We start from the raw sequence: 25,151 nt of genomic DNA on the forward strand, positions 1-25,151 counted from the left end.
AAGAACCTATGATGTAGCTGATTTTGGGTCCAATCCAAATTAACTTCCAGTCTGCTCTGTGTAATCTAGCCATACTGGATGATAGCAAAATTTATAAGATTAACATTTGAAAAACTCAATAATCAGTGTCTTGAACAGTTACCACAACATGATCACCGGAAATTTTGCCAAAATCATGTGCCATAACCCACATGGCTATGGACTATGAGTTGCCAAGTGAGATTAGGCTGAATGGTTACTTGTCAGCTTGCATGATGGGCCACATGGCACATTACACTAAAAAAAATCTATGATCTCTGACACATCTTTTTCTTCTATTTCGTCAATCCCTATCAATATTTTCTGATCCCCTTCAGTTCTATATTATACATTTACCCCGCAAATGACAGTGGGGAAACAACTTGATTGCATGTTCCTGTCAGCGTGACTCTCCAGCCATCTGCTGGAAGATTGAAAGCAACTTTTGAAATAAATTATTCTACCTTCCCTCCATTAAAAGAGAAACCTACAGGTCTGTTTTCAGATTCCATCTCTCTATAAACCCATTCAGTACTGCACCAATCTGCCACAATACTAGGTTATCCAGTATGTTCTTAAAAGTACTTAAAGGTACAAATCAACAATACACACAACCTAAAAAGCCGATACAAGCACTTTTCCAGTTCAAGAATATTAGAAGCCACAATTGTTTATGAGAAGTACTCCCTTATAAAAATATGAAAACTTAACATGCAGTAGAATAGGCTATTCAAACCTGTTCCGCCATTAAATTGATCATGACTGATCTTCTACCTCAACTCCATCCTCCGAATTCTGTAATACCACACCTTCCAACTAAAAAAAATGGCCTTTCAGTATCCAAACCAAAAGACCAGATCTGTTTCTGCCACTGTTTTGACACATACACAAGATTTTTAAAAAATTAAAAATCATGATGTAAAAGTCCTCAGTCAATACAAATATAATTCTTAAATGATGGGACATGAAAAATAATCAAGTGATTAAATCACACATTTGTCCTAAGTTATATTACTTTCTTTATCCTTTTTTTAGTCCTATTATCCTGTATAAAATATCTGTCTTTTTGACACAATTATGAATTACTTCACACTCAGAAATATTACAGACAAGATACAAAATCCGGTAGTTTTAAGGTTTTGAGATCCGGCTGAAATATAATTCCAGTAGCTGATGAAAAGGTTAGTGGATCAAGTCTGACACTAAAACTTGAGCTGGGAGAATACCAACAATTATCAATGCAAGACTGAGCTCTGACTTTGATTACAGGCTGATGTCTCTCCCAGTCTTTTTTGACATTTTTGTTGTTACCAGCACCATGAACCAATTCATCCATCTCACCCGTTCATCTCCAACGTATGACTGTCTTCTATTCATCACAACTAAAACACTTCATCTCCAAAGTTCTATTCTTCGTGCCCAGTTTTCTCCTTCATGTCAAGGACATCATCCCAGACTCTCTGCTAATCATTTTTATGCTCTAGATATGAAATCAGTTTCCATATATAGTTCAATGTCAATGAGTTATAACTACCCCTTCAAAACTGAATAAATCAAAATTTTAGGCAGCTCAACAATGGTTAAGTAATATTTCTCTGCTCCTGTCAGAAAATGACCTCCAGTTACAATGTAGGCTAATCCAAGATGCAAAATTTTAGTTTGGGATTAAACAGGTTTCAAGTGCCCTTCCACACATCCTGTCCATGCCACAGACCATCTCAGAGCTATATGGGTTTGCTCCACCTTCTCACTGTGGAAATCCTATTCCACAGGTTCATTATCATAACACCCACTTTCGTTAATGCCCTCCTTGCTAATTGCCACCTCTAATTTCAAGTAACTGAGGAAGCCTCACCTAGCCTACCTCAGTGATTGTCTTCAATCATACAATACCAATGCATCCTGCTCATGTGAATTTAAACCCATACTGTTTTCTCACTGTTCCAGTAACGGTAGCTGTTTCTTCTAAACCCACTAGGATTGCTTTACTTTCAACTTTAACCTCTTATCAACTTCCTACCCGCTTTCAAAAATTCCCAACAAAGTCTTTTCTTCCAATGCTCTTTGTCCTCGAAGACTTCTCTTCTGCTCAATGCCTTGTTTAATGCTCAAAGAAATTACACTTTACATGCCAAATATTAATGAATGCACAAATTGCTATTGATGAAAAGATGTTGCATTTTTCCATTCTAATTTATACTTCGCAATGCTCAAAATTTACTTTCAAATCTTGAAAATATATATCATTTATCTACATAAATGAAGGCTTCCTTTCATGTTCTATAAAGCATTAGACAAATCTCCCTTACCTATGTGCTGTATTTCATACAAAACTTCAAAAAAAATAGCTGAGACATGCAAGTGGGATCCTCTTGAAACATTGAAAGTATGTCAGAAACAGGTAATGCCAGGGTATAATGAAGGCTGACTTCCATGGAGGGTGGTCTTTGCAGGAGGAGGCCTCTCTTTGTAAGTCACACCCCTACCTCTGAACCAGAAACTTTGAGTTCAAGATCCACTTTATGACTTTTTGGCAACCATTCAACAAATCGATAATCAGTCTGTTAGGCTCGCAACACTTTTTCACTCTTACGAAAATGTAAACCGGTTTGTGTAAAGATCAGAAACAAGGGCTGCCAAGAGCATGAGGAAATTGGTTTCACTGCACTGACAGATCATGATGGATGAAATAAGTTTGACAGACTGTATGTTGCAATGAGGTCATCAAGATATATGGTTCTGATACTGTGATATCATTGAAGTTAATCTTTTCAAGCTTCTGTCACCTAAGTATTTATTTACGACTTCATTCATTGCTTTGTATTCCTCCCTCAGTTTTTCAATCTAATCACCCTTTCCCCACCTCCTCAAATCTCTTTTTCAGAGGCCAGTTATCTCAATATTTTTCTGCTTTTTCAGTGATAATCTGCCCCTTGTTTTATCTGTACTTCCTGTGATGCACTCTGTGGTGGGCAAATTATTGGAAAGGATTCTGACAGATAGTATTTATGATTATTTGGAAAAGCACAGTTTGATTAGAAATAGTCAGTATGGCTTTGTGAGGGGCAGGTCATGCCTCACAAGCCTTATTGAATTCTTTGAGAATGTGACAAAACGCATTAATGAAGGCAGAGCAGTGGATGTGGGAGATATGGATTTTAGCGAGGCATTTGATAAGGTTCCCCATGGCAGGCTCATTCAGAAAGTAAGGAGGCAAGGGATTCAGGGAAATTTTGCTGTCTGGATACAGAATTGACTGTCCAATAGATGACAGAGGGTGGTAGTAGATGGAAAGTATTCAGCCTGGAGCTCAGTGACCAATGGTGTTCCGCAGGCATCTGTTCTGGGACCTCTGCTCTTTGTGATCTTTATAAATGACTTGGATGAGGAATTGGAAGGGTAGTTTAGTAAGTTTGCTAATGACACAAAGGTTGGTGGAGTTGTGGACAGCGTGGAGGGCTGTTGTAGGTTGCAACGAGACGTTGACACGATGCAGAATTGGGCAAAGAAGTGGCAGATGGAATTCAACCTGGAAAAGTGTGAAGTGATTCATTTTGGAAGGTTGAATTTGAATGCAGAATATAGAGTTAATGGCAGGATTCTTGGAAGTGTGGAGGAACAGAGGGATCTTGGGGTCCACGTCTATTGATCCTTCAAAGTTGCCACCCAAGTTGACAGGGTTGTTAAGAAGGTGTATGCTGTGTTGGCTTTCATTGGCAGGGGAATTGGGTTTAAAAGCCGCGAGGTTATGCTGCAGCTCTACAAAACCCTGGTTAGACCACACTTGGAATATTGTGTTCAGTTCTGGCCGCCTCATTATAGGAAGGATGTGGAAGCTTTAGAGAGTTTGCAGAGGAGATTTACCAGGATGCCGCCTGGACTGGAGGGCAGGTCTTATGAGGAAAGGTTGAGGGAGCTAGGGCTTTTCTCATTGGAGCGAAGACGGATGAGAGGTGACTTGATAGAGGTGTACAAGATTATGAGAGGCATAGATAGAGTGAATAGTCAGAGGCTTTTTTCCAGGGCGGAAATGACTATTACGAGGGGGCATAATTTTAAGGTGATTGGAGGAAGGTATAAGGGAGATGTCAGAGGGAGGTTCTTTACACAAAAAGTGGTGGGTGCACGGAATGTGCTGCCAGTGGTGGTACTGGAGTCAGATACATTAGGGACATTTAAGTGACTCTTGGATAGGCACATGGATGATAGTAAAATGTAGGGTATGCAGGGTAGTTTGATCTTAGAGTCGGATAATAGGTCGGCACAACATTGTGGGCCGAAGGGCCTGCACTGTGCTGTGCTGTGCAGTTCACTCCCTTCTGGCTACTCTGCTTCTTCCATGGTGGGATTCAAACGCAGGCCTGTAGAACCTCTGGGTTTCTGGATCACTAGCTGAGTGAGGGAAGTGGCGAGCAATACCATTTTTAAAAACAACATGAAACAGTTTTTGGTGGGGGGTTGGAAGGAGGTCACAATTTTAGGGTCAGGGCTTGGCAAGGGATTGCAAAATCAAGAGGATTACGGAGAAGAAAGTCTGGGAAATAGGATTAAAGGTGAAGGGGTGGTAACTGTACTGTAAGTAGAAAGCCAAATCTTTCTTTCACATTCATAAGATTATATCATTTACTAAGTAGGAAATTAACAATATAGAATACTGCACCCTAGCAATTATGATTTTTAATTTTTTTTTGAGAAGGAAGGCCCTACAAAACCTAATTATAGTTTGATATTAGCCCCTCTGAGAATCAATGTTTCTCTTAAAATTGCTACATTCAAAGATGGAAATTTCAGGAATGCAGCCGCAACTTAATGTGAGAACTTACTGGCAGTATCGTTAGTTAGAAAAGCATGACAAGTTACAAACTGTTTGGTAGGACTAAAAACCTGGAAACTGGTGAAAGAAAATCTGCAATTAATTAAAATTCCAACTTATCTATGTCTGCAGTTATACAGGCTTTACTTTGACTGTACTTTGTCCAACTGCTTTGATACTCAATTAATCAATGGAACATTAACCAAGTTGAAACAGTTTATCTTAGCACTCTGGACAATTTATACTAAATCAAGATTACACTAAAAGAAACAGAAGGCTCAACATTTCCATAGATAACCATTATACTATATCACAGATCTTCTAACATTCAAATAGCAGTATTGTTGCTAACACTCATGAACAAAAATTTAACTTGATGACTGCTAGCGTATCTGGGAGATTTGCTTTTAAATGATCTGTCGCATTCATGATTTTGTCCTTCCTCAAGAATGTCGAGAGACATTAAGGGTGAAAATGTTCAGTTTCATTCTTGATAGCTGTAAGTCGTCTGTACTTCACAGCTGTACAAGTGCTAACCACACAGGACCTGGTAGCTGCTTTCTCTATGCATGTGTTGCATCGTGCATCGAGTGAGATTGTCTGACACTGTAGACTCAAGATAGCAGACTTCACAAACGAATTCCAGCGGAATGTGGCTTACAAAGATTGAGGGCAAAGATATAACAACCTGTCCATGATCATGATTTTCATGCACTTTCAGTAAGTGAGAACAGGTCATAGATGTGGGAGAGACAATCCACAAATCTTTGCAGCATCATCCTCATAGCAGAGTTCCCGGATCAAGATAAACAATATTTTTGACTTCACTTTCAAACTGGACAGATTGTAGAGCTTGCCATCTGATCTAATATGGAGGTATATGCCTTCATATCTGCTTAAAGGCAATGGTTCAGATAATGGAGAATAAAATACCAAAGTGGGGCTAGGACAGGGACCTGTTTCATTCCATTTTTCACTCAAAGTGCTGAAAGTAGTATCATAAAACTTTAATACATTTTTGTTAGGAATAAATCAAATGTGATTTGGGTGTTTAAGTGGAAGCAAATAGATGTTACGATAGGTTAAGCACTCAATGAACTTTATTTCTGTGAGACAGATCTCCTAGTCTGCTTGATGCTCTCCTACAGTTTGCTATCATAGTTGAGTAAGTACAGAAATCTTGCCCTCTATTCCTTACAAGCAGAAAGGCCTCAGCAAGGATAGAATTCCAGATAAACTGCTTAATTATTTAAAGTCTCACCTACATTCACACCTTCATGGCCTCTGTCTTCTTTATTGGAGGACACGATCCATTCCACAATGCAATAATCAAGTTACACAAAAATAAAGGAAATAGTGGAGACACAATTCCAGGAGATCTTAATCCTCAGCATTGCCAGGGCAGCAATTGTTAAGTGTCATGCTGCAAAGACTCCAGAGCACAGCGTGGTTTCTGTGCTGGTAAATCCATACCGGACATGATCATCTCCATATGCCAACCACAAGGATTCTAATTTCCTTTCATCAATTTCACATGAACACCGCTGACACAGCAGGACTCCACAGGATTCCAGAGAAATTGGCTCAGTACAGAAGGGAGGTGATGGCCTAGTGGTATTATTGCTGGACTGTTAATTCAGAGACCCAGATGATATTCTGGGGAGCTGGGTTCAAATCCCACCACGGCAGATGGTGGAATTTGAATTCAATAAATCTCTGGAATTAAGAATCTAATGATGACCATGAATCGTTGCCGATTGTCGGAATAACCCATCTAGTTCACTAATGTCCTTTAGGGAAGGAAACTGGCATCCTATCCTTGTTTGGCTTGCATATGACTCTTAACTGCCTTCTGGGCAATTAGGGATGGGCAATAAATGCCCTCATCCCATGAATTATAAAAAACAGAAGTTAATGGAGGAAGGCAAATGTAAAACAGGCATCTAACCTGAACCTGCTCCATCCCTGCTGGGGAGATTAAAGCTCCCTCCTCTCTGGATTACTGGGTTGCACTCCAGGTGATGCTTTGAACATTGATCTATGCTAAGAGCAGAGTGGCTCTCATCCTTCTCTGGAAAGGACATTGACAATAACACAGGTTTTGAAAGGAGTTTCAGTGTACTGAACTAGTCAGACATAGGGGTATCAAAGGTAGGAGTGATGATTGCAGCAGATGACCTCAGACTGTTGGTTATAATTAGAGGTGGAAATAGGTGGCCCTCATGATGGCATTAATATGACAGCAGAAGTTTATCTCAGGGACAAATGTAAACCAAGATTGCAAATGGATGCATCTAATCTCAAACTGTTGCCAGGTGAGAGACTGAGTGAATGGCTAGGGAATGGAGTCTGAACAGGAACCAAAAGAAATACGTTCATTTTTTTCCAATATGTAACTGCCACAATCTTTGTTTGTCTTGTATTGGACATTGGATAAGGAGGCTGGTAAACTTGTCAATTGTGGAGGAGTTGAGAGAAGTAGAGGTGCGTTTGAGCTGGATATCATCAGCATACATGTGAAAATTAATGCTAAGCTTTTGGTTCATGTTGCCAAAAGGAAGTACGTAAATGAGAAATAGGATTTGTGAAAACTTTGGCATTGGTTCCTTGCCTTATAAAGCCAAGGATCCCATTTGCTTTCTTAAAAGCCTTATCAACTTGTCCTGCCTTCTTTAATGACTTGTGTATATTTAGGGGTCTCTATTCTTCTAAGCCCTTTAAAATCAGACCATTTGGTTCAGAACGGCATCATTTTAGATGTGGTATTATTTCATTCAACATTCATATCATTTGCAATGGCTTCTCTTCCTGATCCCATTCTGTTACTTCTGGCATTCCTTTCAGGATCTATTCATGGCAGCCCTCCTATTTAAGTACTGTATCTAATTCCAGGCACTAAAAACCTGGAAGGAGATTTGTCAGAATTTTATGAAGGACAAAAAAATATGAGTTACGAAGAAAGATTAAAGCAGAGATGTGACATGTGGGAGATGTGATACAGCTAATGAAATTCATGAAGCTTTTGTTGAAAGTAAATAAGGAGAAACCATTTCTATTTGCAGAAGGATCAGTAATCAGAGGACACGTGAGGACCATGGGCAATAAAGTCAGAGCCGACATGATGAAACTATTTTCAAACAGCAAGTTATGATGATCTGGATTTCACTGCCTAAAAGGATGCTGCAAGCAGAACTCACATCCACTTTCAAAGGGGAACTGGATAGATACTTCAACTAGAGAAAAGTGCAGAGCTTTGAGAAAGGAATTTAAAGTTTGAAGAATTGAACAGCTTGATAAATGAGCTGGCACAGGAGGGTGGCTGAATAGTCTCCTTCTGTGAGATAAAGTTATGAGAAACAAAGTTTAATTTACAATTCAAAAAGACATTCTCCTGAGCTTGATCAGACAGATGCACTAGAGTGCCACAGAAGCGGTAGGATTACAACTACAATTCCAAATTATAACAGAAACCTAGGATAGCTGGTGTAGAAGTATGACGAAAACCACAACAGAAAATAAGATATCCAAAAGAAAAAAAAATTTTAAACAGTTTAAAAAAAAGATAAAAACTGAGTCAAAGAACAAAATGAAAAGGTTGTGGGCCACAAGTTCTGGTTTCTTGTGGCTGAATAGGACATTCAAATATGCAGGGCTCTGAACATGATCTTTTGTAAAGGAACGTTAAGTAGATTTGGTAAAATAAACAGTGGTATCCAGAAATCAGAAGGAACCCACAGCTCCCATTAGAAAACAGCAAGTAGCAGGCTAAATCATGTGACAGCAGTCCAGAGATGTTAGTGCAAACATTGCTTCTTCATCTGAGACAAACGGAATGGTCTGGCACTTGCTGTCTTTCACCAAACATAATTTTTTCCTACCATTGCTATGCAATTGCTTACACTCAAGTGGTGTTCCCCAAGCTCAGGCAGATTGGCGAGTGTGTCCACTTACATCGGAATACCCCGTGACTCAAATGCACCAATTGCTGCATTTTCCAATGAATGAGCCCAGTTGTAATGGCTGTTTGAAGTCCAGTTGGGTTTCAGCTGATAGGCGCTTTTGCATGGTTACATCATTAATCCCACATACCAAATGTTCTCTCAGCATCTCATTAAGGGTTAAACCAAAGTCGCATGCCTCTGTCAGTCGTCTTATCCTAGTCAAAAATCCTGTTACAGGCTCCCCTGGTTCTCAAATTGCCAAGTAAAACTGACGATATCTCAGAAGTAGAGGCAGCTCAGGGTCGTACTATTCCTTAACTAAATCCATCAATTCTTGAAAGGTTTTCGTATCTGGTGCCTCAGGGAACGTTAGATTCCTAATAACCAGAAAAGCTGTGGGTCTACAAGCTGACAGGAGAATTACTCATTGCTTTTCATCTCACGAATGTCATTTGCCCAGAAAAAATAATGCATTCTTTCCACATACTGGTCCAGGCTTTGATGGCAGGATGGAATGAGTCAAGCTTCCCAAATAACAGCATGATACCAGAAATTCTTACCCCAACTCAAGGACTACTGTTACCAGAGAATTTCTTCAGGAGAGTGTTTTTCTCTTGATGCTACCAGAAAACTCCACAGAGGCTGGTGTCCTGTCATTAAGTCACCCTTTTTTTTTTAAAACATGTGGAGAGTCCTTGACCCTGATCCAACTCACTCAGAACCAGCTCTCAGATGTCAGAATGTCTGACACTCCTGTTCTTATCTGTCAGCCAGGGCTCCCTGATTAAGCCAGATAACAGTCCCATTCAGGGAACTCATATTCTATGAGGTCCACCTGGATGACCTTGTTACAATCACTACAGTACCTTCTGGAAACCTTCCAACGGACTAATGTAAAAAAAAAAACTTACAGGCAAACTCAGTCTGAGAACACTTTCCTCCCCCAACATTCTCTCTCTCATCTCCATACTCTTCTCTTTGTCTCCCTCCTCTCCTCCACAGCTTTTCAGCCAAATGTCAAAAAGGCACTAAATTTAAAGGTAACAACTGCCAATAATGTTCAGATTTTCCAGTTTTCTGTAGTGGTGAACAGTGACTTTGTTTGGAATGTTCAGTGCATTTAAGTGTTACATGCTTGGATCAATGTAGGAGGAAGCAAGGAAAATGCTATTGACCCAATACCCTTTTTCTTTCAAATCACCATTCTCTTTGTGTTTCTTTCTTAACCTCATAAATGCTAGGAATCCAGATATGCTTAAGTGATAAGTACTGACTTTTTTGCCAAAAGAAAATATTGGCAAGACAATGAATGGTTTCAATATTAAACTTCCATTTTCAAAACTGAAGCAATATCAATAAAGAAAGCATTTACTTTGCCAGTTCTGTTTGATATATTTCTAACTCATCTATCTATTGGCCTGCCTTAAATAAAAAAAATTAAATTTAGACAACACAAAAAAGACTAAACATATAAACACAACCACAAAAAAAATCAGTGTTACTTTTCTTCCGCTTAAGTATACAAGACCTTAAACAGAACTTGTACATTTTATTTGAATATAGCTTTTGAAATTCACCCTTGCTTGTTCCAAAACTATTTTAAGCAAAGCTACTGCAAATAAAGTGTCAGACTGTAATAAAATATATTATGGTTGAATATTGAAGAATCCTAGGAAATTAGGCACACTGAACCACATTCTGACTAAACAAACCAAATATATCATAACTCTTACTCAAATGATCAAGTCTGTGCCCAGATTTTTGGGAAAAGCCAAGGCTTTAAATTAAAAACTTCAATGAATGCATTAATAGACATACAAGTGATTTCAATTAACTGAATATTATTTCAAAATACTTAAAAATTCTTGATTTTCTTATTATGTTGAGTGAAGAAATTATTTTCCAGGTACTCACTTCTTTGCATGATGCCAGCCCCCAGGCCAGTTAATTGCCACCTGACATTTTTTGTCAATCAAGCAGTGCGCAGCTGTAAGAGTGGCCCCAGCTACTGCCGCAGCATAATCAAACACTCCCTCTGTTGCAGGACAGTCATAACCTGAAAAATACAGAAATCAAAAGAAATTATCAACTGAATAAACTGTTAAACCAAGTCAACTGTAGAGGACAACCGATCACACAAGCTCTCATCACCGGATGGACAATTTTATTTCTTCTTTCTTTAGTTCTTTTCTCTTCACCAGTGGCGACTATTTCCCCACTTTCCTAAGTGTTGAGTCCTTTGTGAGGCATGATTCCACAGCTACTGCTTGTGGTAAAGTTCTTCAATCAAGTGGCTCGTACTAAAGCATGAACTTTGAAAGTGCATTGCTGTGCAGCTGCAGAAAAAATCACAACAATGCCCAATTCTGCCTTCAGTCAACATCTGCACACTCAGACAAGGAGCATGAGGCCTGATTCATTTTCCCTTTACTAACTCATGGTTACTGAAATTAATTTAGCATCTGTACCATTGTCTGTGCTGAAATTAGTTGCGCCAACAGTTATTAGTTAATACATACTGATAATTGAATTACACTCTGTACAGATTTGCTATTTACCATATAAATTCATTGAGCCGTCAAGAAAGTCACATCCATTTCTTTTTTCAGGCTTTTCAATGTTACATACCATTTTCTGTGCTGGAAGGAATTTTTATACAATCTTCTAGGTTTCTTCTGTGCTTCATTTAACCACTGGTACCATCATACATTGCATATCAAATCAGAACACTTCAGTCTCCCATCACAACATAACTTATTCTTCCATTTCCCCTTCCCCAGGAGGAACTCAAGGGAATGAAATAAAAATCAGAATGCAAATCATATCCAAATCACTTTTGCACAACTAACAGTTAGTTGTCATGCAGAACAAATGAAGTTGTTTTGCGTTAAAGAGCTTCAAATGCAACTCGACTTGAAACAATTGACTTTCTTCAGACTCAAAACATGAGCTAATGCCTCATAACAGCTTGAACTTCAATGCAATATTCTGCCAAAATGCAAACCTCTCAACCTTTTTTGGACAGTCCACTTAAAGAATAATAGGTCATTCTTTTTAAGAGATAGTAGGAACTGCCGATGTTGGAGAATCTGAGATAACAAGGTGTAAAGCTGGATGAACACAGCAGGCCAAGCAGCATCAGAGGAGCAGGAAACCACGCTTTCTGAAGAAGGGTGCAGACCCGAAACGTCAGCTTTCCTGCTCCGCTGATGCTGCTTGGCCTGCTGTGTTCATCCAGCGCTATACCTTGTTATCTCTCATTCTTTTTAAGCCCTTTTCAAAGACAAGTAAACGTTGTAATTTTCTGTTCTAAAAACCATACGGTTTTAGGCAGCATTTAGGAAGACCTTATGAGCAATAGAAAGATCGGTCCCTTTAGGTTATGTGGGTTTCTCTACTGTTGACAGTTGAGCAACAGCCCAGCATTAAAAACAGACATCTGATGCTCTTCAGCACAGAATGTTTTTCCACGTTGTTATAAATCAAAGGTAAATTACAGTTTAAATAAGAAGTGAATTATACACCAGCATGTGTCAGGTTATTCTGAATAAGGAAGGGTTCAAACTCAACCACAGCGTTACATTCAAATGTAGACAACTCATGCACAGCTCATTCCACTTCATTCAAAAACAAAGCATGAAACCTTAATTTCTACAGATGATCTGAATCCTGTTCTGCAAAAAAGCAACAGAAAAGTTTTTGTTTCTCTCATCACTTCCAAAGCCAAATGGGAACCAGAGTATAGGGGACATCGGGTTGAAAACACCAGCCTGGTTGGCCTTTCTCTTTTCCCAATATTGGCTAGTAACGAGTACACGGAAGGTGTTTTGTTAGGTCAGGTTTAAGTGAAAGATAATGAGTGTTTTGTGAGCTGAAATTCCACTATGCTGAAATTGGGCCAGCTTTTGGATAACCTGACTGACACTAATCCTTATTTATGGAGTACTGCAAGGCGCAGTATTAGGTCTGTGTAACAACTGGCAACAAAGAAAACCCTGCAACACCAGCAATGAGAAAAATAGGAGACACAGAGCTTTTCAGAAATTCATCACCATAAAGAAACCAGGACGGGTATGTTTCTCAAAGTCAGCCTGCTTTCAGGTACTGCAGTATGACAAGGTTAACTTCTGAAGCACTAAATCTCCATAGAAGTTGTGAAAATAGGATAGTGTGGCAGCCAAGAAAGGGGCAGAAATCAGTTTGAACTTTTGACAACCAATGCAATCTCTTGTTTACACATTTGTCGATCATAATAATTTCAAAAATATACTATAACACTTTTTTTCACTGTATGCAAGTGTTTGACCATTTGGGGTGACTAACAAATATCTTCCAAATTTTCCAGACCTGGGGTCAAAGCTGGGTTTGATCTGATTGAAAGAGTCTGACCACATTTTATAGATGAATATGTAGGAAGTACTCTCTCACTATTTCAATGCTGTTTCTAAAAATCAATTATCGATCTTGAAAGATAAGCATTACTTTCAAAGCAAAGTACTTGTTCACACACAATTTCTGATTTGAGATTGTTGCCATTCAAGGACAAAACCAACCTGCATTATATGAGAACTCAATCACAGTATTGTAACAGTGTTATAGGAGGAGGCCATTCTGTCCATCATATCTGCGCTGCAAAGTGCTTTACTAATATTCCCTCAGAAGCACAGATATTGAAGCAAATATATTACAGCACAGAAGACAAAACATTCAGCCAATCAGACAAAGCTCTTGAACAACTATGTAGCTTAGCTCCATCCCAATGCCTGTTTTCTTTCTCCACAAATATTGCTTTATCGTATATTCGTATATTCAGTTAGTGTTCACCATATCCTAACTGACAGCATGAAAATATTGATTTTCAAATCAATCAATTCCAGCATTTGTTTAGCAATGTTGTAAAACCTATACCCTCCAGTTACCATCTAACTAAATAATCTTTGGAATTCAAAACATTTTTAGTGGAGTGCCCCTTAAGTTTAAGATCATAAAAAATAGGAACAGGAGTAGGCTGTTCGGTCCCTCAAACCTGCTCCACCATTTAATAGGATTATGGCTGAACTGAACATTCCTCACATCCATTTTCCTGCATTTTCCCCATAACCTTTGATTCTCTTACTAATCAGGAATCTGTCCATCTCATCCTTAAATATATGTAAGGACTCTGCCACCACAGCTTTCTGTGGCAAGGAGTTCCAAAGACTCAACCTTCTGAGAGAAGAAACTCCTCCTCATCTCGGTCTTAAATTGCCTACCCTTTATTCTGAGTCTATGCCACCTGGTCCTGGACTCTCCCATGAGAGGAAACATCGTCTCAACGTTTACCCTGTCAAGCCCCTTAAAAATCCTATATGTTTCCATGAGATCACCTCACATTCTTCTAAACTCCAATGAATAGAGTCCAATATGTTTAGCCTTTCCTCATAAGGCAATCCTCCATACCAGGGATCATTCCAGTGAACCTTCCTGTAAATGCCTCCAACGAAATGATATCATTCTACAAAGTGGACCAGACATGGTCTCACCAGCACCTTATACAGTTGCAGTATGACTTTGCCACCTTGAAGTAAGTGCCAGCATTCCATTAACCTTCTTGATTACCTACTGCGGCAGCGTGCTAACCTTCAGTGTGTCATGCACAAGTATCTCCATGTCCTTTTGTGTGGCAACTTGCTTCAGTTTTTCTCCACTCAAATAATACTTTGTTCTCCCTTCCAAAATGAACAACTTTACATTTTCCCCCACATTATACTCCATTTGGCAACTTTTTGCCTATCAATATCTCCCTGTAAACTTTAAACTTGCCTTTCCACTTATTCTTGTGTATCTTTAAATTTAGCTGGAATACATTTGCTTCCTTTGACCAAATCATTAATATATATTGTAAACAGTTCGGGTCCCAACAATGATTAATTAAAAGGAGCACAGTTTTGTCATTTCTTGTAAATGAATCCTCTCATTCTTGGCATCATCTCAATAAACCCACTTTACAATTTCTCTTCACCTTTAATTTCCCTGAAGAATGGTACACAACACTAGCTGCAATGTTCCAATTAAATAATGATTTGAATAGATGTAGGATTACCGGTTGGTTTTTAAAATCCAGGACTGAAACAAAAAGACACTAGAAAGACAATTTGAAGCTCTCTGTGAAGCATGATGGCATTCACATTAATGAGTTTCCTGAGCACTAAAGTTCATAAGAATTTTTTTAACACAGAGGTTGAGGAGATCAATATTTGATTGGTTTTCGTTTCCAAGTATAAACTGCACATGATTAATAGAAAGCAGCAATAACATATCTGCAACCTGCTAAATGGATTTCATGCAAATGGATACAATTTCTACATATTGGACACCTTCCATACTGATTTTACAGTGCATAATACATGTGCACTTTTAAATCCGATTACTTGTATAAATCATATTTCTAGTCATACAACTTATACGAGAATTTGGTCTGCAACCAAAGTAGGATATACTGACTAGAAATATTGTTGCAGACCAAATTCTTGTGTAAGTTATATATTGTGGGACAATGAAAATTAAAAAAAAACTGCACACTACCTACAGTTTCTAGAAAGCTGGATACAAACAGAACATTTCATGTCAAAAGCATTGTGTTTATCTGAATGCAATTCTTAAAACATATGGACTTAATCAAAAGAAAGGTCCTGCAGAGCAAAGACATAAATGAAATACATTTATGAAATAGACAGAAAATAAAAAAACAGGCCAGCTGGTCCAGTGAGTCTGTCCCATTCAGCCATAGGTCATCATGCTCATTTGGAGAGCAGCGCACACACAATGCGTCAAATGGCCTCCTTCCACACGATAAGACTTGTCTGATATTGCAACTTGGGAACACAACTATCAATTCCCCACTCAGAGTAGCCATATAATCACTCAGGAGAAGCAATACAATAGATTTTTAAAAAAACACGGGGAATTTCAGGGAAAAGAATGAATTTCTGCTTTCATAAAAACATTTTGTACATCAATTTTATAGTGATATTGAAGTTACATAATTACTAATGAAGGAAATATAGCAGAAGAACACCATCACAACGATTGCATTCCTGCGATTACTTGTCCTAAAACTCAACATTCCTACACTTATTTGCAGTGGGAACTTATCAAGCACAGCCTAAGTGTTGGGGTACTGGTTAGAAGAATTTGATACAAATTCTGAAGATTAATTTCAGAACAGTTTAAATGGAGCTTTGGGATTGGTAATTCTTTTCACTTTGTACAAGTTGATGAGTAGTCAAATAAAGCCTACAAGAACAGATTTAGAAACAGACGTAATGCCAGAACTTACACTAATTGAATACCTCATTGATTTTGCATAGTGGATTACAGTATTGTCCTTTTGCCCTTATCCTTAGCTCAGTTGCCTGGATGCTGGCTTGCAATGCAGTGTGATACCAATAGCGTGGGTTCAATTCCTGCACGGCTGGGGTCACCATAAAGGACTCTCCTTCTCAACCTCTCCCCATGCCTGTGGCACGATGACCCTCAGGTTAAACCACAAGCAATCATCTCTTTAAAGAAAGAGCAGCCCTTTCGTCCAGGAGGGCTACGGCTACTTTGCTTTTAGTGTTCCATAATCCAAACCAGACTACAGGAATCAAATGTCTCTTCTCTTCCATTAACAAATTTTCTAAATGAAGGAACTCAGCAATCTCAAACATCTCTGGTTACCACCATCATACATTCATTCAGCATTGTTCTTTATTACATTGGCAGTACAATTTAAGAGGTCACAGGTATGATAAGGTGAGAAATGCACCTCCATGCAACAGCAGTGAACTATTCAGATTTGAACAGACGTAAAGCATTTAACCCTTCATCTGAGCTACTGTAGGTGATGGTGACAATCCTTTTGAAGAATAAAATCACAAATAAAAGGACAAAAAGCATAAATATTCAAAACAGACAAATTAGAATGTTTACCTAGTCCATACTCTGCAGACTCCGGGTCATCATCATCACCATCCTCACTGATTTTCTGTAAATGCTCTAGGTAGGCATCTGTATGGAACATTGCCATTTCTTCCATAGAAGCCATTCGGGGTTCAACAATCCTGTTGTAAATAACAAAAACATCAGAAGCAAGCACATTTCAATGCTTCCTCTTAATGATGCAAAGCACCATATGCTCCATCCAAGTGAAACAGTGATTTACTTATCCATTATTCAATTTAGTATACTGTGTTCATTGTTCAGAACATGGTGTCCTCTACATTGAGGAGACCAAATGTCGGATGGGTAACATCTATTGCAACATCTTGAATGTCACTAAGTGTGACCCCAAGCTTCTGGTTGTTTGACATTTTAATTGTCCACCTTGCTCCCATGCTGACCTTTCTGTCCATGGCCTGTTACAATATTCCATTAAACTGATGCAAGCTAAGGAATAGTACCCTTCAACTTAACACTCTACAAATTTCTGCACTCAACAGAGTTCAACAATTTTAGATTGTAACCACTGTTTTCACCATGTTCCTGTGTATTTGTTCTTTTGTTCTGCTGGGTTGGTTTTGTCTAGTTTCTTCCTTTATCTCTTCATGCCACATTCAGACAGTTTTTAAGTAGCCAAACAAACCTCATTTGGACACTCATTTCCATCTCTTTCGCTGTTGTGTAATGGAATCTTTTGTTGTCTAATTTCTCCTGGCCTCCACCCTATCACAGATACTCCCCTTTTGTTTTTTTCCTTCAATGCACCTCCTGACAGACTGGAGTATCTTTAAAAACAGCAACTTGATAATTTTACATCTTCTGAAACAATGAACCTGGAATCTAATTGTTCACTAAAATAGGAATTGGCTTCTGGTGTTTGGCTGTGAGTCTCCATATCTATAGTATTTAGACTAGCGAATACACACACCATCCTTAACAGGTACTCAAGATTTTTAAACTGCAGTATAATTACAGTTGTCAACTAAGCAGTGACACAAAACAAACCACCTAAAAATAACACTCTGCTACTTGTGTATCGAAGTAAATCAGTGCATACTATTAAAGCCTATATATTCCAATAGAATATGATTAGCTGAACTCAATACTTTAATGGGTAATCTCAAATATCAGTGTGACTTTTTTTTTTAAAAATTCAATCCGTTCAAAGATGTTTTTGCACACCTCTAGAGCGGGTGGGACATGAATGTGGGCCTCCTAGCTCAGAGGTAAGAGCCCTTCACTATCAGAGTGACAAACAGCTTTGCAAACAAGGAAGCTCTGTGCTGAATTAACGGATCTCAATAAATGCTGCAACTGGTACCAATGTCCCAAGGATAACAAAACATTTAGCCATGATCCTCACTTAATCCTACACCAAATAATTTGCTGCAAACACAAACGTTTATCCCCTGCCAATGCTCACTATCGAGAATCACACATCAAGTACAGACTAGTACATGTCTGTCTATTTCAAGCTTTTGACAGAGTACTGAAAAGTGGTTTCTCTATAATGTGGAGGCTTCTGGTATTAGTAGTAATACATTGCCCTGGATTGAGAAGTGACAAGAAAGTAGGTAGAGAGGAGTTGTAGATGGGAGTTGGAAAGTTTTGGAAACTGGACACTAAGTAATGTCCAGCAGAGATGAGCATTAGCATTATTGCTGACAATTATTATTAATAATGATCTGATAGAAAAGTTGAAAGTATGATATGCAAAAGCATATTATATAGAAAACTTTGTTTTAACTGTCACCTTTGATAAATTATACACCTCAAATACCGGAAATTTACAGTGTTAGGGCAATGTCTGAGTAGTCAATTGAGGGTGCAAGAGAGAAGGCTCTTTGCCAGTAAGTTTTATTTAAAGAAATACTGCAGTATTATTTAAGTGGTTTAAGCTGGAATAAAGTATAATAGTGATGAGTATACCCACTGGATTATATTTCTAATACTTAGTGTGTTTTTTAACATTGATTGCATGGACCTCTTGATCAACTGGTACACTCCCGGACCTGTTGGTGCTGGTTAACATAATGTTTGCTGTACTAAGAACTCAGAGCATTAAGACTGTGGATGAAGCTGGATGTATTGTTGTGACCTCAGTCAAGACAAATGCTGATAAACAGTTTTCTTTTGAAAAGGAGAAATCTTAGTCACTTATTGAAAGAACAAAGCCACAAGATTCCACAGTTTAAGCTAAATTACTTTTTATTATGCAAGTTCAATCAACACAAACATTGAAAACTGTCTTAGGTAACCAGAAAAATACAGACTTAACACAAGTTAAACATGAATTAACAGATAAGTTTCACTCACTTATAAACTATAAATTATACCATAAACCAAGAGAGATCTTACAAATTGGCTCAGCAGACCAATTGGCCTAAAAGTCATAAAATTGCATTGACAAAATTCTTCAAACTCTCTTCATGAAAAAAATCAGCTTCTACAATTTATAGCGATCCACAATCCGCAGCAGCATATAACCAACCTGAATTCTATGGTTCGATCTTCTCAATGGCATATGACTCCTCAATTCTGTTTATGACAGTCTGGATGATGTAGCTTCGCCAACATTAGCTTCAAGAAACAGCTGCAGCAAATGTAACCTTGCCTGTTCTCAACTTCTGGATCAGGCCTGTTTTCTTTGATTTGCCAGTATTGTAATTCTGGATGCATCATCCAAGTTGTGGTGGCTTTGTGCCCTTTTATAGGAGTACAGACATTGCAGATTCCTTAGAAGTTCTAATTTTCATTCTTAGCTTCAGTCTTAGTTTCCTCAGAAATTGGAAGGGTCAGTTTCCTTTTTTAATTTCCTTTGCCTTTTCAAGTGTATGTCAAAAAATGTAAGTTTTGAAATCACAGATTAAACTCATGATTGGCAAAGGATGTTCCAGATGATTAAATGCACTCTTACACATGTGAATGTTAAATGCAAATACACCCTTCAGGGAAAAGCTTTACAGAATGTGCAGGGTGTGATACTTGCATATTCTCACATATAGATCACTAAAGATCTGATGAAAAATCACCAAGATCGAAATGTTAACTCTCTTACCACACAACGCCAGACCTGAGTTGTCTTAGATTTTTAACATCCGCAATATTTTGTTATTAATCAAGATTAATTAATAAAGCTTGGGCGTCATCCTTTAGAGAACAGCAGATTGAGGGGCAACCCAATCAAGCTTTAAAAGGTGATAGGAGAGAATATACTATTGTCCAAACTTGAATACTTGTTCCAATTAAATACAATAAGGAAGGTGCAGAGGTGACAATTTAAGTTGTAAATAGCCACATCTAGGTTATGTCAAAAGGCAGCTCTTTTCCTTTGGAATTGTGGACATCTACAAGAAGCTTAGGCCACAAATGCTGATTTATTGGCTTCTTTCAAGGACAACTGGACCTCTTTCTGGCTTGTGTAGAAATCTCCTCTGCCAAAAGGTTGGCACTGGGTTTGTATTTATTTGTTATCCTCTCTCAGGAGACCATATGGTTTTTGGCGTGGTTGGAGAAGTGTGTTTATTTGTAATGTAAAAAGTATCATAATTGTGTAACGTACTGGATGGACTAGAGGATCTTTTTCCTGTTGTTTATCATTTTTAAAACAAAGCACAATCAGCATTTATGGAACACATTACAGCCTCTGGAGAACTTAGGAGGAATTGGGAAGCTGGTTATCGATTTAACCATCATCTGAGTGAAACCTTTGACATTTGTAAGTTTCCTCCATCACAATTTTGGAATAAGTAACCCTGGAGAATTGCAATGAAATCTGTATACTTCTTGTTTCCCTTTTCGTATTGGTGTATTTTAAAACCAACACTGGGACCATTCTGAGAACAGATACTTAATGTAGAATTCAAACAGAATAATGAGTGGTAATCCACTAGACCAAAATTTTGGTCTTCTCAGTAATTTTGGATTACTATACAAAATTGTCACGATACAAAGCTCTAATTTAGACAACATCTAGGTACTATACACAGTTCTGAGCGGGCTTGGAGAGATTACAACACAGATTCACCAGCATGTTATCAGTGCTTCAAGGATTCCATTATGCATGATTACATAAAACCAGTAATCCCTGGAATATAGAATGTTAAGCAAAGATTTCGGTGAGGGTTTTAGGATTTTTAAAGTAACTGATGGATACAGAGAAACATTTTCCATTGGTGGGAGTGTTTAGGACAAAGGTGCATAATCTTAAAATAGAACCATGTCATCAGAGAACTTCAACATACAAAGGATAATACAAATTTGTTGACAAAAAGCAACATAGGCTAGCTCAATTAATATCTTTAAGAGTGAAACGCTTTTATTTGTTCAAAGATTAAGAGATATGAAGCCAAGAATATTAGAACACTAATTCCACGGCTAGAAAAATAGCAACAGTGGCCCACTTAGCAATCATGCCACCTGCTGGTGCTCACGCAGTTTCTACCACTCCTGATGTCATTGTGATTCCTCCACTCACTGCACTTTGTCTGAGTCCCTGCTGGTGACAGTTTGGGAGGGAAAGCAAGCAGGAGGCAGAAAGTGGACAGCAAGGGCTCAGGAAAGGAGTGGTGAGTAGAGCGATGAGCAAGGGTTTGGAGAGGGACAGCAAGTGGGTAAGCTCAAAAGGACTGCTGAGTAGGAAGTTTGACTAAGAATAAGGGCAGCAAGCATGATGCAGAGAGATGGGTGGCACGTGGAGGTGAGCAACAGGCACACAATATCAGTACTGGAAAAAGACTGTACTTGTGCTGATGGATGGAGTGGCTGCGGAAAGGGCACACGCAACTGTCTGGTCAGCAGCAGTGGGCAACCATATTAGAAATATGAACTGATGCCTCGTCAGATAATTTTGGTAAACAAAATGGCTGTACCTCATGTATTTCAGCAACCCATAAGAAGCAATCAAAGAATGGACCATACTAGCCTAGAAGAAGAAAAGAAAAGATTAGTTAGGAGATGGCAAAAGAAGGCTAGTAATGTACTAAAATATGTCCAAAAGCCATCGATCAGTGCAAGGAATGTGCCTAACTTAGAACTGTGCTTGCAATTTATTACATAACAATTTGAGATCTTGCCTATTCAGTTAGGAAAGCAATCAAGCAGATGCTAAGCATTTCCCCAAAGGGAAAACAGGAAAAAATGTGTTAAATTGCAAGCTTCTTTGCAGTGACACTCAGTAATCCTATACATAAATTTAACAGAAGTGATAAGAAACAAGTAGCAGATATTTTGTAACAAAAACAGAAATTGCTGGAGAAACTTAGCAGCTCTGGTAGCATCTTTGTTAACAGAGTTAACATTTCAAGTCCAGTGACCCTTCTTCAGTTAATCTGTTACCTCTGATTAAAGGTAATGGTATGAACTGTGCTTTTTTAAAAATTCATTCATGGGATAAGAGTGTCACTTGCTTGGGCAGCATTTATTGCCCATCCCTAATTGCCTAGAGGGCAGTTAAGAGTCAACCACATTGCTGTGGGCCAGAGCAGGTAAGAATTACAGTTTCCTTCCCTAAAGGACATTAGTGAACCATATGGGTTTTTTCGACAATCAACAATAGTTTCATGGTTACTTAATTCCAGCTTGTTCACTAATGGGGGCTCACTCAAGTCCATAAAAAAAGTCAGTCGGGCAAAGTGAGGCCAGCCAGCTGCCCAGAAAGGTGGTTCCAGCCAACAACTTTGGGTCCAATGAAAAGAGGGGTAGCATCTTTTGCTGGAAGGGCAGAACTACAGACACCATAACGACATGAGAAAGAGGTACAGGGAGGCAAAAATAAATATTTGACTGCTGAAGATGTAATTACTTGGAGATGACCCAAAAAAAATGCTTCAGGAGACTCTCCAGCCAGGTGGTCACAGCCATCAGTGACTTTGTCATGAAAGAACAGGCAGCAGTGGTCACAATGTCCTGTTGGTAACCATCAAGGTCATTATCGCCTCAAACCTCTTCATATTTTCCCCTTCCAGGGATTAACTGTAGACGTGAGTACACCTGAAAATTGTCACACACCTCTCACAGGCCACGGACGACATCTTTACTTGCTGGAGAGCACATTCATTTAAATGATAGAAATGACTTTGTAGGAGCAGAGGCCATTGGATTTCATTTTTACCACTGTACTCCAAACAACATGGGGCATTATCAGTTTCACCCACCAAGACACCCAGTGATCGGTCAGTGAAATCCAACAACAGGGATAGTTGCCATTCCCTCAATTGGTTCATTAGTTTCCTCCTTGCGTGTGCTTGCTTTCCTAGCAGCTGCCATGACTCCTTCACTAATTCAGACTGCCTCATATCTTTATTTCACCACCCCCTAAATACTAGTGATGAATCACAGAGCTCAAGAAATTCCATGAAAAGATAACAACTGTCCCCTCTACAGGAATTCCAGATAAAGGCAGAGATGAAAAAAAAAAAATCAGTCACCTGCTTAACAGGACAACAAGGTGGTCATTAAGCTTCCGAAACTGTGAATCCAGTCTCTGGACCAGTCAGATGGTGTCTTTCCATACCCTCTTGCAACGGTCTCCATTCTTGTAGTCTACTGCACTCTCCCCAATATGCCCTCCAGAGAAATGTGGAGCTCAAAGATGGTGGAACCCTGGAAGGAACCATCTCATCAGGGAGGAGTATTAGCAGTTGGTAAACGAGAAATTGCAGGTGGAGGCAGATAACACTGAACAGAGAAACACCTCTGCAGCACGTTGAGATGACCTCCACCTACCATTCTCCAGGCCACCCCTTGTCTCTCTCTCGTGGTCTACAATATTAGATCCAAGTCAATATCAATGAATTGAGCATCTCCCATATCTTGGGCGACAGCAATTCTGTGACATTTCGCTTCACTCTAGTTCTGCAGAAATGCCTTTACAGAAACCATGGATCTCCCCCTTATGACAACCAACAAAATAAGTAGCCAGCTGCCCAGGAGTATCCAAATGCATCTGACTCCTCATTTGATCTATGTACATTCCAGTGTCTATAAGCTCCAAGTGGAAACCTGTCTATATCAATTATGGCATGAACTTGATCAGTTTCTCACTGGAGCTAGGTTTCAGACCCTCAAAATAAACCCAGCCACTTGCCCATCACCCCGGCAGAACAATTAACCCAAGATTTCCAACATTTCAGGTAATGACTCTATCCACATCTTACCCTATAGATATTAATAGGTTAAATTACATTATTTTGATAGTGTGTTGACCAGTACTCTAGCTCAGGCCTGACATTATAAACCAGCTCCATCACAACCTGCCTGCTCTCGTGTTCAGTACCTCGATAAAGGCAAGTTTCCCATGTGCCACCTTCACTACCCTGTCATATCGCCTTCAATGATCTGTAGAAAGGTGTCTCTGATCCTCTAATTTTTTTTAAAGAGTCCTATTAATCGTGTGTGGGATGGTCACATCCCTAGAGTCCCATTAGGCGCCGGTGGGGCCTGGAGCTGCAGCCTTACCCTGCTGGTGACTTTGGAAAGGGAGTCGCATCTCTCGATGTAGCCGGGAGTGTAGATATAGCAGACATTGGTTTTGGTGGCGGGTGAGTCCAAATCCACTTCCGGCTCCATCTCAAAACGAGAAACCGCTCCCCCAGCAGCCGGATGGTACCGTGCCACCAGAAAAGCCGCTCTCCCGGCAGCCGGATGGTGTCGTGCCACCAGAAAACCGCTCCCCCTGGCCAAATGGCGCCGTGTTACCGTGAAACCGCTCCCCCGGCAGGCAGGCAGCCAGCCGCAGTAAAATCCTGGCCTGTAAAAGGGAAGCTCTCTGCCACTTTCAGCAACATCAGCTGTTGATTGTGGGAATAAAGATGAAGTAACTCCTCAGTGGGCCAGAAGAGGTCCCTGAAAGACCAACGGATCACGTTTCTTGAAGCGTATGTGTCCCGTTTGCCTTTCGCCTACACTTACCGTCTTATTGCAGAATAATGTGTTTAAATCCCGAAACGAAAGGGAACTGGCAAGCTTAAAAAAAGTGAATATATTAAAAGCGCTGATGTGAAATAAAAATGTGGAAGCCTGGAATGTGTTCTCAAGAAGATATTTGAATGATTTTATGAAAGTAAATGGATGAGACTGTAGTATAGTATAGGAGGTAAAGAGAGATATTAAATGACAAGTTGATGTTACAGAACCAAAGTGAATGGAGTAAGAAAAGAAACCAATAACTAAAATTTGGCTAGTTATGTCCGCTTGAAGTTCTGCTCCTATTCTTTGCTCTGAGCTCCATTGCCCATCTATCCCCTCACTCTCCCAGCATCAGCACATGGGATCTAGGCAAATCCTAGAGTGGCTCAGCGGTTAGCACTGCTACCTCACAGCACCAGGGACCCAAGTTCGATTCCACCCCCGGGCGACTGTCTGTGTGGAGTTTACACATTCTCCTTATGCCTGCGGGGGATTCCTCCCACAGTCCA

General features: G+C 39.3%; 1 protein-coding gene across 1 annotated transcript; it reads right to left on the minus strand.

The window, feature by feature from the left end:
- Window positions 1–10,682: 10,682 nt before the first annotated feature.
- Window positions 10,683–24,861, minus strand: LOC125484833 (histone deacetylase 8-like). The gene is made up of 4 exons (XM_048605204.1): window positions 24,193–24,861; window positions 21,606–21,658; window positions 16,726–16,856; window positions 10,683–10,828 (listed from the first exon to the last, which is right to left on the minus strand). The coding sequence occupies exons 1-4, from the start codon at window positions 24,301–24,303 to the stop codon at window positions 10,683–10,685; spliced, it is 441 nt and encodes a 146-aa protein (XP_048461161.1). The 5' UTR covers window positions 24,304–24,861.
- Between the last annotated feature and the right edge of the window lie 290 nt (window positions 24,862–25,151).

This window comes from Rhincodon typus, chromosome 14 (assembly GCF_021869965.1).
Source record: "Rhincodon typus isolate 14 chromosome 14, sRhiTyp1.1, whole genome shotgun sequence".
Classification (NCBI taxonomy): Eukaryota; Metazoa; Chordata; class Chondrichthyes; order Orectolobiformes; family Rhincodontidae; genus Rhincodon; species Rhincodon typus.

Coding starts and splice junctions, on each gene's coding strand:
- LOC125484833 (XM_048605204.1), bottom strand. CDS start 24,303: ATGGAGCCGGAAGTGGATTTGGACTCACCCGCCACCAAAACCAATGTC. Junction 16,857..21,605: donor GGGTTGCTGAAATACATGAG/GTACAGCCATTT, acceptor TATTTACAACAG/GATTGTTGAACCCCGAATGG. Junction 10,829..16,725: donor GTCTGCAGAGTATGGACTAG/GTAAACATTCTA, acceptor TGTATTTTTCAG/GTTATGACTGTCCTGCAACA.